General features: G+C 40.4%; 1 protein-coding gene across 5 annotated transcripts in view; it reads right to left on the bottom strand.

The window, feature by feature from the left end:
• Positions 1-514: 514 nt before the first annotated feature.
• The window catches only part of HEPHL1 (hephaestin like 1), a 191,082-nt gene continuing 172,854 nt past the window's right edge, over positions 515-18,742 (bottom strand). For 3 of the 5 annotated variants that reach the window (XM_074372873.1, XM_074372875.1, XM_010973354.3), the window contains 8 exons: positions 17,912-18,051; positions 15,032-15,172; positions 11,556-11,662; positions 9,015-9,237; positions 7,619-7,758; positions 3,135-3,297; positions 2,605-2,676; positions 515-2,509 (listed from right to left, as the gene is read on the bottom strand). In XM_074372873.1, coding sequence (XP_074228974.1) covers positions 2,307-2,509; positions 2,605-2,676; positions 3,135-3,297; positions 7,619-7,758; positions 9,015-9,237; positions 11,556-11,662; positions 15,032-15,172; positions 17,912-18,051 — 1,189 coding nt within the window. In that variant the 3' untranslated portion in view covers positions 515-2,306. Of the gene's footprint in view, positions 2,510-2,604; positions 2,677-3,134; positions 3,298-7,618; positions 7,759-9,014; positions 9,238-11,555; positions 11,663-15,031; positions 15,173-17,911; positions 18,052-18,742 lie in introns of those variants that run through there. The other 2 variants (XM_010973355.3, XR_006721235.2) reach the window with 2 other exon arrangements.

The following is an 18,742-nucleotide window of genomic DNA, read 5'->3' as shown; positions in this document are numbered from 1 at the left end:
GGGTAATATTACCCTCCTCCTTGGGTTGTTCTGAGGATTACATGCAATGGTATATGTAACAGTGCCTGCCATGTCACGGGCACAGCATTTGATGGCTGTCACTACCAGTCTCAAAAGTTTAGGGTGCCACATGAGACTATATGTAACATTGCTTTGTTAAAAAATAGACTTTAATTTTAAAAATTTTATTGAAATATAGTTGATTTACAATGTTTAGGGAGAGTCATATTATTTGTGGAGACATACTGTTCCTTTGTTTCATGAGGGACTTGCCCTCATGGCGCTTACCATATAAAGGAGACGAACATTAAATAAATGGGCAGTGAAACAGATACTCCTTGAATTCTAACTCTGAGTATCATTAAGAAGGAAAAATAGAGATATATTGTTCCTTTGTTTCATTTCTCTGGGATAGTTGCTAAATATCTAACTAACCCCCTGCTGCAGGTTAAAAAAAAAATTACCTATCACTAGATCTGCGGTCGGGGGTTGAAAAAAACAACACGCAAATAGCCATCTTTATAATATGTGAAATTTTATTAAAAAGAGAAATGGTATAATCAAACTATTTTGTGGTTCCATTGTCATTAAAAAAATAAACTAAGAGAAAAGGAAAAATCTTACAACTAAATAATTTGTTGTCTAGGTAAGTTATAAATAAGGCATTTATCATAATTATTATTATGAAATTATACAGCCTACACATGTATGAAAACTGTAGAATACATACTACAAAATCACATTATCAGTGGTTAGCAGGCTGGAATTCAGAATGTTGGGTACCGTGTTTCATGTGACATTCAAGCAAACTACGAACAGAACTATTAGAATTCAAATCCTGTTTAAGTAAGACTAGAGCTTCTATCAAATGACCCATTTCCCCTCACCAAGATGAAGATGAGAAAGTATGAAAGGTCCCTCCACCAGAGTATTTATTAGGTCCTACTCGTCCACCGGGACATCCAGATGACCCACTGCTGAGGCAGAGGGACTAACATCACTCATTCGGCAACAGCGTGAGCATCGCAGGGCATCTTGCCCTGAGCTAAGGGCAGTGTCTCAGTCTAGCAATAAACAATGTTGCTTTTATTAATCTTACACCTGACATTTAGGCATGTATAGAGCATAGATTGCCTGGAAATGGGTTGAGTTTAGTTGTTCAACATTTTATTTTGCATCTGAGCCTTGAAAACTGTAATACCTGTCTTAAAGCCAATTTATTGGTTTAAAAAATTGCCACTGGGACTCTCTTTCTCTAGGCTTTTCTCTTCTTTTCTCGTCCCATCAAAGGTTATGTCTTTAAGAGGCATGGACTCCAGGATTTTGTGAGACTCCCTCCTCCTAACCAGTCAGCGTCACTGACGAATTCTTCCTGGTGTTTCTCACACGATGAAACTGTCTTTACTTCATCAGAAATGGAAACTGGGAAAGATCCTCCTAACTGAATGAAAAATCAGACTCAAGATTCAAGCCCTAACTCACCGGCAAAGCTTCCTTCCCCCTTAGAAGATCCCACTAAACTCTCAGGGAGCCTCTGACTCACAGTGGGAGAACCTAGCCTGCTGTTTCACAGATCCACATGCTGAAGTACAAATACAAGTTCTCTAGTTGATTTCTGAATATACAAACATGGCCATGGGAACATGTAAAAATGTGTAACATGAAGTGAGTTCTAAATGTTCAAGTATCTCTGCAGATTTGCGTAAAAACAGAATTTTTTAAAAATGTGTGTAACTCTGCCTTTTGCAGCAAACCATGCACAGGCTATTTATATTAAAGGGGAAAAGGTCAGGGGAGCTGGATAAAGCCCCCCCAAAATTCATGTGGTCCAATTCTATCAGCAGATACTGATTTAGATGTAATCATGAATTCCTTGGAAAGTTATTTTCCCTGAAACAACTAAGAGAAATGTCTTACATAACAGTGCTGAAAAATCAGTGCCATTCCAGTTAGATGGCTGAGGCCATGTTAACGCTTTCCCCAAATTGTCCATCTACTTTGATGGTTTGTTAAAGAAGCACTAATCTAAGAATTACAAAAGACGGAAAATAAAGGTATTTTTCAGAGAGCCTTCCCACTTCAGTGAATTCAGAGAACAGACTGAGTGTTTTCTCAGTCACGCCCATTCTTCTTTTCCTGTATTTTATACCTGAGGATTATTCACAGCCCACTTAAAAATAAATAAATAAAAGCAAATTGCTTTGATGGTGTTCCAGAGGATCAGCGCCTGATCCAGGAAACCATGTCAACCTTCCTTGGCGAACGATGCCCTGGTCCAGTTTCCCTACTGAGGAAGACCAGCTGGTTCACAGTGCATCCGTGGGGAGCGCGCAGGACTGGACTTCCTGGTATGCCACCCGCTTCTTTGCCAAGCACAGGCTGAATGAGAGAATCACTGTGATGATCAGAAGGAGGAATCCGATGATGAAAAGGATGACCAAGGCTGCTTTGGCTCCTCTGGGACCCAGATTCTTGCCGAAGAAGTAGAGCTGCTCCTTGCCAGGTTCTTCTGTGCAAAAGGAAAAGGAGGCATCAGATCTCTGCCTTTCCCTGGGGAGTGAACACTGACCATTCACACAGAGGATTCAGGGAGAGTATCATTACCGTTGGAGGGCACCGTGGCTGGGTGAGACGATCCTCCAGAAGGAGACTTGGTGGAATAAGGAATCCTGTTGTCTGGATGGAGAAGATAGGTTGATGGTTTATAAACAACAGAAGTAGATTCTTTTCCTGACATGAATCGTTTCAAGAGTTTTGTCATTTCCCCAACAAGGACTGTATCCTGTCAGTATCTGGAAATCTTGCTTGGATGCCCACCGTGCTACCTCATACAGGTACACACGCTGTTCCTACCCTGTCCACCTTTCAAACTTCTGCTCACTTGTTAAGATCCAACCTGAAGCATTATGGCCTCTGTGGAACCTTGGCTCATGTCCCCAGACTGTTCATTATTGCTTCCTGCTGCTGTCACTGAACCCCGTACTCTGCACTCTGTCTTGGCAAATATCATATCCTATTTTGGGTACATGTCTCTCTTAATGACTCTCAGCTCCTTGGGGGCTCTCATGTCTCCTAGTTTCAGGGTCTACAGGAAGCCTGTGCCATCAGCCGGCATCACAGACAGACAACAGTACCTATGTTCCGAAGGACCGTGTAGGTTGTCTCCATGCCAGCATGGATGTGGTCAGACACGTGACAATGTAACAGCCATGTCCCTGGGTGATCCGCAAACAGTTCAATGGTTTGGAATGTCCCAGGAAAGAGGTCATAGACATCTTCTCGGTAAGATTTATCTATCTGCAGAAAGAAGGGAACAATAAAGATAAGAGCAGAAACCAATAAAATCAAGACTAGAAACATAATAAAGATAAAGAAACCAAAAGCTGGTTCTTTGAGCCTCAGATTGACAAAATTGAGAAACTTGTGGAAGGCAGCCTGTGCTGGCCCCCAGTGATCCCTGACCTCTAGTACTCATACCTTTGAGGTCCCCTCCTACATTGTCTGACAGCTGGTCCTTGAAACCAAGAGCATATGGCAGAAGTGATGGCATTGTACTTCCAAGAGTCTTAGACGTCTTTTGCTCTCTCCCCTTGGATCACTCACTCTGGGGAAAGCCAGCTCCCATGCCATACCCACATGGTGAATAACTGAAGCCTCTGGTCAACAGTCTTGTGAGTGATCTTGGAAGGGGATCCTCCAGCCCCAGTCAAACCTGGTGAGTGCAGCTCCAGCTGACATCTTGATTGCAGCCTCATGAGAGATATTGAATCAGAACCAACTAACTGAACTATTTCCAGCCTAACCCAGAGAGATTGTGAGATAATAAGAGTGTGTTGTTTTATGTCACTATGTTTTGGGGTAATTTGTTACACAGCAATAGATAACTTATACAAACTTCTAGACAAAATGACCAAGAAAAAAATTTAAAAACACAAGTTACAAATTTCAGAGATGAAAGAGGGGATATCACTAAGACTTTATAGACATTAAAAAAGATAATAAAGGAAAGTTATTAACAACTGTTTATCCATGCATTCTACAATGTAGATGGTATGGACAAGTTGCTTAAGATGAAGACAACCAAAGCTCACTCAGGAAGAACTAGATACACTGAATAGGTTATCTACTAAAGAAACTGAAATTATATCTATTAAAGAAACTGAAATTGTATTAAGACCTTCCAACAAATTAAACTCCTGGTCCAGATGGCTTCATTGGCAAATTTTGCCATTTAGAGAAGAAATGATATCATATCTAAACAAACTTCCAAAAAATAGAAGAGGAAGGAACAATTCTCACTCATTTTATGAGGCCAGCATTATCCCAATTCCAAAACCAGACAAATACTTTACAAGAGAAGAAAGCCACAACTAATATTCTTTATGAAAATAGATGCAAAAATCCTTAACAAAACACTAGCAAAGTGAATCCAGCAATATATAAAAGGGACAGTGCATCATGACAAAGTAAGGTTACCCTGGGAATGAAAAACTGGTGCAACATTTGAAAATCAATCAGTGTAGTTCACCAACAGGCTAAAGAAAATCATCAATAGACTACACAGATTAAAAGTATGATCATCACAATAGATGCAGAAAAAGAGTTTGATAAAATTTAACATCTGTTCATGATTAAAACCCTCAGCAAACTAAGAATAGAAGGAAACTTCCTCAACCTGGTAATGGGATCTACAAAAAATACCTACAGCTCACTTTATATTCAACAGTGAATAACTGAATGCTTTCCCCCTAAGATTAAGGCAGGGATCTTCACTTACTACTCATATTCAACATTATACTGGAGGTCCTAGCTAATGCAATAAGACAAAAGAAAAAGAAAGAAAGAAAGAAAGAAAGAAAGAAAGAAAGAAAGAAAGAAAGAAAGAAAGAAAGAAAGAAAGAAAGAGCATGCAGATTGAAAGTAAAGGCATAAAACCATCTCTATTCACAGACAACATGATTATCCATGTAGGAACCCCCTCCCCCACAAAAAAGTCTATAAAAAGAAACTCTACAATAGCTACTAGAATCAGTTTAGCAAAGTTGCAGGATAAGCTCAATTTTATAAAAATCAATTATATTTCTATAGACTGGCAATGCCAATTAGAAATTCAAATTTTAAAAATACCATTTATTCTATCACGACAACTCATGATATTCTTGGTAATAATCTAATAAAATATATGCAAGATCTATATGATGAAAAAGACAAAAAACTGATGAAAAAAATCAAAGATCTAAATATATAGAGAAATATGTCATGTTCATGGATTGGAAATCTCAATATTGCTAAGATATCAATTCTCCCCAAATCAATGTACAGATTCAATGTAACCCCAGTCAAAATTATAGCAGGATTTTAAAAGCTGATTCTAAAATTTATATGGCCAACATCTGGACTAGCTAAAATAACCACCACCTGATTTTGACTTACTGTTAACACTAAAGCAATCAAGACAGTGTGGCATTTAAGGAAGGACAGACATGTAGATCAATGTAACAGAACACAGAGCCCCAAAATTGACCCACATATATAGGATTGATATGATTTTGACACAGTGGGAGAAAGGATAGTCTTTTCAATGAAAGGTGATAGAATAATTGGTCATCTGTATTTGAAAAACAAACCTTGAACCATATATGAAAATTAACTTAAAATGGATCAGAGGCCTAAATATAAAACCTAAAACTATAGAACTTCTAGAAGAAAATCTTTGTGACATTGAGTTAGGCAAAGATTTCTTAGCTATATATAAAAAAAAGATTTCTTAGCTGACACCAAAAGCATGATCTGTAATAGAAAAAAAATGATACATTGTTCTACATCAAAATTAAAGTGTGGACATTTCACCAAAGAGGACTTGGAGATGGCAGATGGTAGAAAAGCACATGAAAAGATATTCAATATCATTAGTCATTAAGAAAATGCAAATCAAATACAATGAGATACCAGGATATACTTAAATGGATGGCTAAGAAAAAATAAAATAAGAACAGAAGATACCAAGTGCTGATGTGGATGTGGACAAGCAGTACTGTCATCCATTTCTGGTGGGAGTGCAAAACGGTACTGCCCCTGTGGAAAGTAGTCTGGCATCTACTTACCACATGGCCTAGCCATCTAACTCCTAGGTATTTTCTCAAGAAAAATGAGAACTTATGTTCACATGAAAGCATGTACACAAATGTTCATAATGACTTTATTTTTTAATAACCCCAAACTGGAAACAACCCAAATGTCCCTCAGTGGGGGTATGGATAAACTGCAATCCATCCATACAGTGGAATACTGCTCTACAACTGAATGGAACAGACTGCTGATTCAGTAAGACAGATGCAGTTCCAATGCCAATCCTAAATGAAACAAACCTGAGTCAAAATGCTACAGACTGTATGATTCCATTTATATAACATTTCAGAAAAGGCAAAACTATAAAAGACAGATCAGTGGTTGCCAGGGGTTAAACATGGAGAAGCAGCTGACTCTAGAGGGTGGAACAGGGACATTTTGGGGGTCGATGGAAGTGTTCTATATTTTGATTAGTGTTGGTTATACCACTGTATGCACTTATCAAAACAGAAGTGTATACTTAAAATAGGGTGAATTTTACTCAATGTAAATTATACCTTAATATAAAATATTTATGTATGTACATAAAAATTTCATATGTATATAAAATAATTTTATGATTTTATAAATTTTTAAAGATTTTACAAGTTTTTAATATAATTTTTAAAAATGTGGGTTGACAAAGCCAAGTTGTGAAAAGCAGCATAGCCATTTAATATGTGCAACTGTAATCACTGTAGGTTAATGCTTGGTATCCTAAACTATGTTGAATAAATACACAGAGGGGAGAAGATATTAGATGTTATGAAAGTTACTGTCTATGCCTGTAGAACTAGAGATGTGCAAGTTTTCCCCGCAGGTTGGATGTGATTACTTCCTTGTAGACGGCACAGCACTTGAGAGGACAGACTATTTGGACCTTATCCCTGGGATTCTGATTCATCAGGTCCAGGGTGGGGCCTGGCAGTCCATTTCTTAAACAGCTGTCCAGGTGGTTCCACATGGCCAGCACCACCCGCAAGGTACAGCTGGATGCTGAAAAGGCAGAAGGCTACACGTGGTCGCGCCCAACCCACTAGGGCAAAAGTCAAGGTAAAGTTTTGGGCCCAAGCCAAAGCTTGAATTATCTCCTTTATTAGATAGGGCTATTCTGTTGGCTAATCACATAGGAAAGAACAAGAAAAGGGAAAGAAAAAAGAGAAAAGAAAAAAAAAAAGGAAGAGGGACAAAATCCTATGGTTTTTTTTTTTTATATATGATATTAATAGCATAACCCAGCGTGGTCAGAATTATCCCCACATAAATGCTGAGAAAAATGCCTCTGAAGCTGAGAGGTTTTTTTGTTTTGTTTTTTTTTTACAAGCAGAGTAAAACACATGTACATATTAAGAAATGGGGAAGGACATAATCTTATTTTCCTGTTCCGTTCTGTAATGTTCAGCACTACCCCTCACAAGCCTTATTGTCAAATAACTCTCAGGTCACAATGGAAATATGTGGAATCTGTTAGTTCGGAAAGTCTTCCCCAAAGCATTTTCCTTATACTTACTTTGAAAAGAAAGCTCTCGGCATGATAATGGATGGTGTGTATGTCCACTTCACTTCCTATTCCTAACAAATACCAGTTTGTCATTGTATCTTCATTCATGATGAGGCCATGGAGATTCCCGAAAATCTTTCCATTAATAGCTGAGAAGGTGAAAAGAAAACAGCCTTTGATTACTGATCACTACTTAATCTGGTTTTAGAAATGGTTCGAGATCTTTAGGTCACCAATATCTTCATCTGCCTGACAAACGTCATGATCTCACCCACACTTACCAATCTTCCCACCGTCTTTGGACCCAAAATTCAGATTACTAAGACATCCTTATAAAAGAGAGCCAGAAAAAAGAAATAGTAGTATTGTTTCTTAAAGCTACCTCTTGGTAGCAGTACATGTTGTTTGTTTGTCTGGCATATTCTCTTAAAGAGTGGATTGCAGCCTCATGTGTGAGGTCCTCAGATTTATACCATTCTACAGTTGAGTGGACAAAAGCACAGAAAATCAAGATGTATAACTCAAAATTGAAGCAATTAAAAGGTGTTTCATTAACATTTTACTTTCTGAGACCTAGGTTGGGGCAAGTTCTGAAACCTGGTTGAATCTTCAAAAGAAAGAAAGCTTCACGTGGGCTGACCCATGATCTAACAATTAGCAAAGCAAACTCAAGCTGGCTTGACGTGATGGGGTCTCACTCCTCTGATTCCTACTAAGTTTTTATTCTGTGCATCAGGACACACGAAATGAGTTACCTTCATTAAGAAGAGAGAGCATACTAAGACACTTTGGGGAGAGGGAGGCAACATTGTAGAGAAAGAGAAGCTGGATTTTGGTCAAAAGTAGATCTGGGTGAGAGTGTGGATGTGTCAGTTAGAACACATTATTTCCACTTAAAAATACCTTAGTGGGGTGGGTATAGCTCGATGGTAGAGCTCATGTATGAGGTCCTGGGTTCAATCCCCAGTACCTCCGTTAGAAAAAAATTTTTAATTACATAGAATTAAATAACATAGACACACTAAAACAGAAATTTGGTGATGGTGTTTCATGTTCCAGAGACAGTTAAACCAAGCCCTTAAATTTGATCAACTAGACTCGTATTCCTAGAGAAATATACCAATAAGTGATGATTCGTTTCCTAGGAATTACTTCACAGTCTTGTAGTTTAGGGATCCCAGCATTCAGAAATAGAGCTCCCTAGATAGTTGGTCAAAAACCTCACTGGACTTTGTTGGTCCAATGGCTTGGCCACTTCCCTGGGAAGGAAAGCTTTAGAGGACTTTATTCAGTCCAGGTGCCCCTGGGAACGGGTGGGGAAGGGCTCCGAGAAGGAGGCTGGGACCTCCGCAGATTTCTATGAGCTTATCTCAACAAGGGTCTTCTTTTTAAACCTCTGATATACCATGCATTTTGTTGCTCTCCTCAAAATCATCAGAGGGCTTAAAATCTCGTGGATCTTTATTAAGATACTTCTTAATATTGTCATCCAGATACCAGGACTCATTCTCATTAAATACCAAAAACAAGAGAACAAATTCATAATCCACATCGCTCCGTCTTCCCTTTTCATTCAACACTCCTTCTCTGCAGGTAATCAGAGGACCCATCAAACCACTATATGTATCCTGAAAGAGAAATAAACCGAATTAGAAGAGCCTTTTAGATAATTTAATGACACAGACTGAGTGCTTGTAAGAAAGGCACTGTAAAAAGCCTAAATGACTATTGCCCACGAAATAAGTACCAAGAAGCCTAGAAGAACCAGGGTGATCTGTGTGAAATTTTAGGAGAATTTCTAAAAATGTGCTAAGAGTGAGCTTTTTGAGAGCCGAGACTGTGTCCCTCATTCATTGCTGAGTCTCCAGAGCAGAGACTATGCAATGTCCACTACATAGAAGGTGTTCAATAAATATTTGTTGAATAAATGAATGCTTATTTCTATTTTTCCTGTATGTTTTTCAAATGAAACTGTGTTCATGGCTACATACAGAGGCTTATATTCCACTTTCTATGGGTCAAAGTGAGCTGGCTGATTAGCAACTGATGGGAAGCTTTCTTTTAAAGGAAAACCCCCTCATTTCTAAGTGCCTATTGAGATATTCCACCTGGATGGGCTTCCTGCAACAATTCAATCTGCTAAGCATTTCTAAAGTGGATTTTAGTATTTCCCTCAAACCACTTCCTTCCCCTGAATTCTCTATCTCTGTTAATAGTGCTATGATATTCCCTGCCATTTAGGTCAGAAATCTTGGTTTCAGTGTTTAAGTCCTCCTTGCTCTTCACTCTGTCCCATCTCACTGCTGTCAAATCCTACGTTTCTTTTCTTTTCACAGTGCCTCTCCATTCCCTGACTTCCTTTCCACTCTCTTATTGTGGGATCTCAGTACCTCACCCTGGACTAGAAATTGGCTCCTCTCTGGTCTCTGACTCACCGCACCTCCAGCCCATCCTGTTGATAACTGTCAGATTACTGTCGTCCCTCCCATAGCTAGACGTCTTCAGTGACTTCCCAGTGACAGTCCTACCGAATAAAATACAAACCCCCGACAGGACCTGCAGGCCCCCACGTGCTCCTGCAGCAGACTTTTCTACCTTACACTCCTTGCTGCTTTCCTTTTGTACCCTAGATGGCAGCCAGGTGAGACTCTCAACGTTTCCAAAACACACCTGCTACTTCCCTGTTCTCAGCTTTACTCAGGATGTTCTTTCTTCCCAATGCCTCCTATATAGACCTGCACTCCTATAAAACTCACCAGATTCAGAGTCGTAATATAATCTTTGGGGAAAATAATGCATGCATGTGCACACCCATAATTGTAAGTTCCTCCAAGGCAGGAATATTTACAGCCCTCATAGTACTTGGTAGGGTCATTTGCACATCACAAGGGCTCAATAAATATTTGCTGGGATGCCCAAATGAATAAACAAATGTGGGTTTCCCATAATTCTAATATGTATGTATTTTTTTTAAACATTTTTTATTGAAGTATACTTGATTTACAATGTTGTATTAGGTCCTGGTATACAGCATAGTGATTCAGTTATACGTATCTAATATTCTTTTTCATTATAGGTTATTACAAGATATTGAATGTAGTTCCCCGTGCTGTGCAGTAGGACCTTGTTGTTTATCTATCCTGTACATAGTAGTTTGTATCAGCCAAACTTCCAATGTAACGTTATTTTTTTAAGTGTCTTGTATGTTCCTCCCGAACTCTTGCACTGTCCAATACAACGCAAAGACATTAATGCAGCCATCTAATACTTAAGAGGAAGGTTAAGATAATAAAAACTTTTATAATGGGCAATGTTTACATTTTATATTGGATATGACCTTAGTTTGGACTTCGATTTATGACATATAATCAAGACTAGTCATTTTATATACAATATCTGACTCAAGTTCAATACTGAATTTTTGCCTTTAATTTCTAAGTTAGCCTATTTATTATTCCAATAGCTTATAGTTTCAGTTACTAAGTTTGCGTGAAGTCTGTTTTCTTTCCTGAGCCCTGATCATAGTGATAATGCTTTTAAAAATGATAGATTCCACACGTTCAAAACCATGGTATAATAAATTATTATTTTATGGTTATTTATGCACATTTTCTCTCTGGCTTCAAACTACCTTGTTAAGTTCTAAATTTGGTAATTGAAACATTGAAATTTTATTTGGCTTTTTTTCCCCAGACTTTAGGTCAAGGGTCAGCAAACGTTGTTTTTATAAAGCGTCAGACAGCAAGTATTTTTTACTTTGTCGCCCAGACCATTTCCATCACAACCACTCAGCCCCGTCATAGACAGTGCAAACAAATGCGCATGGCCGTAGTCGGAGACCCCTGCTCTACACCAGTACATCTTTTCACACTTACCCGCCAGAATTATGATAATTTGAACAGTCAATGTTAAGTCACATTACTTAGAGCATTTTGGTGGCTCTCACCTTCACAAAGTTTACTGTTGAATAGTAAACCCACGGAATACAATTTGGGTCCGATGGCCCTGGGCCAGACCTTTTAGGGACATTCCATCTGTAAGTTTTTATTTCTCCTGAAACAAAAGAGAAGAAAAAAATTTACCCGTGTTACCTCTGTTCCAGACGATTTACCTGAAAAAATGCAGACAGATTCTGTATGTATTTTGGTTGAAATTTACTGCTGGGGGGAATCCCCTACTCATTAGCAATGTTCCTATTAACTCACATCTTGATTTTCTGTAATTTCAAAATGGCAAATTTTTCATTTCAGCCTTCCATTCCTAGTTTGCCTTTTCTGTTATCAACTGATGTTTACTCAGGAAATGACTTATCTTATACCTCAGTAGTTTTTCTTCTCAAATTTCCTACCTCCTTCCCAAGAGCTGTGCTTGAATTACCTTGGGACTCAGCCTTGGCTTCTTCAAATCACCAGGGAGCTTTGTAAACTCTCTCTGCTCAGGCCTCATCCCAAACCAATGAAATTAGAGTATCTGGGGGCTGGTCCTTAAGCTTCTCAGGTGATTCTAATGTGAGGCAGGTGAGATATGGTTAGAACCAGAGAGAATCAGGGAGACCTCCTATCAGCTCTCAACCCTACTGACTTGTTTTTGCTCAACCTTTGACAAGCTCCCTAACCTCACTGACCCTTAGTTTCCTTCTTTGTAAAGCAGGTTAGTCATCGCAGTTTTTGAATTGTTTGTGAGGATTAAATGAAATAAAATACCTCGGATAGTGCCTCACATTGAAGGCAGTAAATAATTGTTAATTGCATGTATACTAATAACATATGCATGCACCTCCCCTCCCTTGCCAGCCCCCACCCCGTCTATGCAGCCCCTGAGGCTGACCCAGAGCCTTGCTAGGAGTCATAAATAGACTCGTGAATTAGCAAGATAATCACATTGTAAAAGGCTCATTTAAATTGTTATCTCCTTTTAAACTATCTGTGTCCCACTACCCACCCCATGGTGACAAACACCCTACAGCTGAGTGTGAGCCACAAAGCAAACAAAAGTGACGTTTACCTGTAACTTTGCTCCATGTTTGCTCATACACCAGCTGGTTAGCCATATAACTTTGGGCCTAATTTCCATGATTTTTCATTATAGCCCCTATGCCTTGGGAATCACAAGATTAAAAGGGTGATATTTCGCTTTCTAAATGCAAGTGACTACAAGGGCGGTATTACTAAAGCTGGAACAATCTATTGGCCACCCCAGGTGGGAGCACAGCTCTCAACAAAAAGAGGGTGCTCAGGAAATATTTGTTGAGTGATTTAATAAAAGAAGAAGAAATTTGATAGGGTTAGGGGCCGCTTACTTTTCTTAAAATGCTAGTTTGCGCTCCTCATCTGATGCATGCCCAGACTAAACTTCCTTCTCCACCTTGCCTGGACTTCTTACACAAAGTTAGTTTCTTCCTCCTATCTTTAATCTCTGGGCTCTCCTGAACCTTTCACCTTATTAGAGACCCTGTGGGGATTGGAAAAAAAAAAAAAAAAGCTCCTTTGCCATGTTCTAATCATTTTTCTTCCCACCCCCACGACCCTCACATCTAGGACTCCCGGAAGGCCAGTCAGCAGAGGAGCTGTGTCCCTTCCCAGTCCTCACCACCAGGGCACAACAGCCTGGGAGGGGTCACGCCAGCTTGCCCACAGCCCTACCAGCACCCACCCCCTGCCCCATGCCTGACTGGCACCTTCCTTCCTCCCTCCCTTTGGAGTTGCTTTCAACCATCAGAAATAATATATTTAATGACTTTTTTTTGACCCATTTTAAACCATTTCCCTCTTCATCAAAGCCAGACATACCTATTATAGTAAACATAGAAAGTACAGAAAATGAGAAGTCGAAAAGATTATTACTCTGCTGCTTGAAATACCACTAGGAAGATAAAACCATTATTAACATTTTGTCCCCAGGACCTCCATTAAAGAACAAATAAGTAAAAATAAATAAACCTAATTACATCCCCACCAAACTAAAAATAAATAAAAACGAAAACGTTTTGGCTTACTTCCCTTTTGGTCTTTCCTCTATATTTGTATTTTGCTTACCAAGTCTTTTCCATGTCATTAAAACTTTCTTAAATGTCATCTAATGGCTGCAGAATGGTCCATTAAAAGGATATGCCAAAATTTACTTAACTATTTCTCTGTAGATAGACATTTAGCTGTTCATGATAAGTTTCTTAAAGCAGCAAAACACAGGCTTCTGATAGTGAGAAGTGAGGTGGCAGAAGCTGGAATAGTAGCTAATGAAGATTTTCCTTCCCCCAACGCCATCCTTGAACAGATACCTTGCTAAATTTTTCTGGTAATTCATAAGATTGTTTTCTTTTCTTCTTTTTATACATCTTTAATTTTTAAAAGTTTATATGACCTTTTGGTAATTACTATAGCATTAAGAATTATAATGTTATTATGTATTATAAGAGGTAAAGTGGAATCTAACTCCTGTAATTATACCTATGATTGCTTTCAATTTCATACCCGAAAGTCACAGAGGCTCCTGACATTTATTACAACCACATTTCAACTGTGTAAATGTTACAGAAGCTTCTTAAATTGTGAGATCTTCTCTCCCTTCAATGAATCTTTTAAAACCCAACTGGAGTTCTATCTCCCGTAAAGCTCTCCCTAATTGCTCCTAGTTAATCAATCAATCTTCATGGATTTTCCGTCTCTGAAACTTTTATCAGTACCTGCAGGTATATTTCTGAAATTCTTTACCACTGAGAATTTCATCAGGTATAATCTACTGTACTACTGAAATGACTCCTCTTGTTTGTCTTTTCTTCTTCCAAACTCATTTTAAGCCTCTTGAGAAAAACATGTGGTTAAGAGCTCAGGTTCTGAAGTCCACCAAGCTGAGGTTCCACTATTACTAACGCTTGACCTGATTAAGTTCTTTACTCCTCTTTACCTCAGTCACCTGTTAAATGGACACTGAAATGCTGTATTCCACCGATTATAGGATGCACATTTTTCACAATTTAACACCTCTGATGTCAGGATATATCTTTCAATCAGTGGCATGTCAAAATTTAATTGGCAGCGGGTTTTTTCTTGTTTTAGTAACAGATAAAATAATGATTGACATTATAATCAATGGTATCAGATTCAATGAAATCTGAATTGCAGGGTTATTGTAGGAATAAATGAGTTTTTAAAATGGTTTTTAGAATATAAAGCAAAGCACCTGTCACAAGGGTAACGTTCAGTAAGTGTTAGCTGTTTCTATGCCTTACTATGCTTTAAGATCCCTGATGGAGCTGAAGAAAGTCCATAGACACTCGGCCACTGGATGAATGGTGATTTCTCACTGGGGTAGGGGGTAGAACACACTGACGTTAAAATGAGCTCTCCAAGACCCTTCAGAGATCAGAACAGAGTTGAGTCTGGAGTAGTCATCAGGAAGCAGCAGGCATCTGGGGTAAGTTACCTGGCTTTGTGACGGGCACTTGGAGTCCCTTCCCTCTGTCCGCCTCCTCCACACCTTGGGCTGAGATGGAGTAGGGGCGCTTGGCCTTGTTCATAAACACGATCAGGACGGAGTCGCCAACCTCGGCATGAATCATTGGGCCTGAAGGCAAAACACAAGCCTGTGTGCATAATCGCTGGTCTTTTCCACACTGGTGTTAACGTCCCCGTAGGGAGTGTTTGGCGAAATAAAATAAAGGCTAGCTTCTTTGTTAATGTACTTCCTTTAGAGGGCAGTTCTGTGTAGCATTCAATTCCATGTCTTGTTTGGCAATTGGACCAACCTGAGTTCAAATCCTGCCTCCTTCACTTATTAGAGAGGGCTTGAGTATGTCAGGTAATCTACCTGAGTCTCAATTTCCTCAGCTGCAAAATAGGTTTAATGACACCTTTCTCATAAGGTTACAGTGAGGACTAAATAAAATAATATAGTAAAGTGCTCATGTCAGTGTATTAAAACACAGTAAATGCTTAAATTTTTACTACCTACTCTCCAGGAAAAGTCACATCCATGTGATATGGTAACTTTGTTATAATCCCCCTGTGTGTAACCTTTGGTACATCTAAAATTGCTCCTTATCTGGTAGATGGATATAATAATAACGAGGATCCAATGAAATAATGTGTCTGAAAGGGATTTCTAAGATAAGACCAAAATTAAAACATGTATATTGATTTATGATCAATATGATGACTTCACTAATGATGTCCAATGTCCAATGCTGTTTCTCTATATTTGAATTCCTTCATGAGACGTGTGCTCTTCCCCTCCTCACATGTGCACATTTCTGTTAGAAACAGCCCATCTGAGTGCCACGGGAAATCGGCCCACATGTCACTGGAGAGGCCTGTACCGGCATTACTGTGGGATGCCCTCATCCACGACAGGTGCCTCTTGGTGCCCAGGATGTGGCACCAACACAATTTGCCCCGCACTGTCATCTTCCTGAGGCACCACTTGAGGAAGGTGGAAACAGGCTCTCATTTGGCAGCACCTCAGACCTGACCCGAATGGTTCACAGGATGGATTTGCATTCTAGGTTCACAGGGAGATACACTTGCCATCACGGGTCTGACCACACCCGTCCATTCTTCACTGATTCAAACCATGGTTTTAATTGCTTTTCTGAAAAATACAGTTGGCCCTCTGTATCTGGGCTCTGTATCTGCAGATACGAAGGGCCAACAGGACTGCCCCATGTAACATAAGGGACTTGAGCATCAGAGTATCTTGGTGCCCATGGGGTCCTGGAACCATTCCCTTTCAGATACCAAGGGAAAACTACACTGGTAAAGGCCTAAATAAGTCTAAAATTTGTTGGACTATTCTTATCTTTGGAAGAAAATCTGAAGAAAATCTTTAGTATGAATCAGGGAGTGTCTGAAAAGCACACTTAAAAAAATTTTTTTTGATGGAGGTACTGGGGATTGAACCCAGGACCTCGCGCATGCTAAGCACACACTCTACCACTGAGCAATACCCTCACCTCCCAGCACTCTTTTTTTTTTTTTTTTTAATGATAAAACTAGAAAGGAAAAACCTAGGCATATTTTCAAATAGTAATTTTGGGCAGTTACAGATAAGGGCATGTGGCTGCATCTATTAAAATCACTATTTGTATATTCATTACCACTTAAGTTGCACATGCCTTGCTGTACTGGTGGGAAGGGGTGAATGCCTTCTGATTTACTACCTGGTGGATCACAGGAAGCAGTCTTGACCAGAGGTGTGCCTGCCCTGTGCGCTTTGCAGCTCCAGGAGTGCAGGCCTCTCCCTGAGTTGCAGAAAACGAGTGGATGGGCTTCCGGCTCCCCTGGCTGCAGTGCTGCCGGGCTTGCCTCTGATGAAGCCACTGGTCTGTGTCAAATGTACTGAGAAAACCAACTGGGGCCCTTTGAGAGGCAGCCCAGCCCCCTCTGCAGGATGAGCACCCTTTCTTCAGCCGTCTGCTACACACAGGGCGCAAAAGAAAGAATGTGCCCACAAGAGATGACTCACTTGGTAGCGGCTGATGTTAATAGGCGGTGAAAGTGTAGGCAAAGGTGGATGGGTCTTCTAATAATTTATGAAGCTAGCAGTCGTGGTGCCTTATTTTAATAATAAGAAACACCTGTTAAAGCCTTACTATTTATATAAGTTACCTTGTACATTTAAAAGTGGAAACGAATTTCAAACAATCATCTAGATTAGCCCTCTGTTTTAAGATCTTCTCTTCATCATGGGGCCAGGTTTGGTGATGCTCAGGTAAAGAAAAGTGGGGAAAGTTAGCAGGAAGAGCTTATCTGATTGCCAGGTCAGGTGGCCCAGGGCATCAGACAGGTGGAGTCAGTTCTCAGAAGGCTGGAAGTTGGGGCCCCTGGAACTGAAACCAGCCCTTTCACCTGAGCACCCCTTCCGCATAAGGGGTTCCTCTTTGGTCAGGATTATTTTCCTGGTGTGCTGTTAAGGCACTGGCCTGGAAGACTGAGGACCGTGGAGGAGTTATGCAAACACTCTGCCTGCTGTTCTGAGGCATCAACTTGTTTCAGATGAAATCATCTCCTGGCTCAGTGGAGAGGTGGCAAAGGAACTTCAGAGCAATAGATACTGGTTATGCTGCCTTGATAATAGGGATGTCTGTTTGCGAGTTGTCTGGCCGACTGACTACAGCTACTGTTTGTATGAGCTGAGCACACAGAGAGCTCCCTGATAACCAGAAAGCAGGAAGTTGTCGCACTTCGACGAATGCAGTCAGGCTACTCTGTTCCTTTCATCCCCTCTGGGGCAAAAATCTAACTGGACCTGTGTGCGCGCGCGCGCGCACTGGGGGCTGGCGGTGCGCGGCGGCGATCTGCGCCATACCAAGGAGTGCCAAGTGCTCCTCTCTCGGCGGTCGGGCTTTGATCTCCACAAATTCTCCGTTGGTGTATTCCCTGTAAACCACCTTCTTGTATTGAGAGCCGATCCAGTTCTCAGTGTGGTTCATAAAGATATCTCCGTGCCTGCAAATCGGAAGCAACAGGAATGAAAATTGTTGCAGGGTAGAACTTTGCTTCTCTGTGATTCAGGGGATGCACCCGCGCAGTGCTTCCCAAAGCTGGCAGCAATCAGGATCTCCCTGGGGAGCTGGCCTTTTGCACCAGGCTCTCTGGGAAAGGGGCCAGGAATCTGCGTTTGAAAGCACCTCAGGGGGCTCACATGTGGGCAGGCTAGCACTAGCCTGTGGCCCACTCTTGGGGACCACTGCTCTGAAGCCCTACTGGGTGATGAATAGGGCCAGCCTTAGTCAGAGACTCCTAAGGGCCCTTGGAAGTTGCACTTCTCTTCTTGGGACTAACTAACCACACGCATGCTTGCACGTTTACACACACACACACACACACACACACACACACACACACACACACACACACACACACACATACACACACACACACACACACACTCTACCATCCTGCATCCCTCCAGATTTCATATGTATCATTCTGCACCGCCTCATGATTTTCCGCTTTAAAGAGAGTCTGTGGGCTGTGTATTGTGCATATGCCCAACTAAAAATATAGATACAGCTGATTGTTATTCACAGTAGTTATGTGCTAGAAAGTAACTCTAAACACTGAATTAACATATACGAGCCATTGTTCCCAGGGGAAATACGAGGTTAGGTTCCTCCAGTCTCTGGTTACAACATTT

This window comes from Camelus bactrianus, chromosome 10, assembly GCF_048773025.1.
Source record: "Camelus bactrianus isolate YW-2024 breed Bactrian camel chromosome 10, ASM4877302v1, whole genome shotgun sequence".
In the NCBI taxonomy this organism is placed as follows: Eukaryota; Metazoa; Chordata; class Mammalia; order Artiodactyla; family Camelidae; genus Camelus; species Camelus bactrianus.
This window is presented reverse-complemented; position numbering and strand designations above follow the sequence as displayed.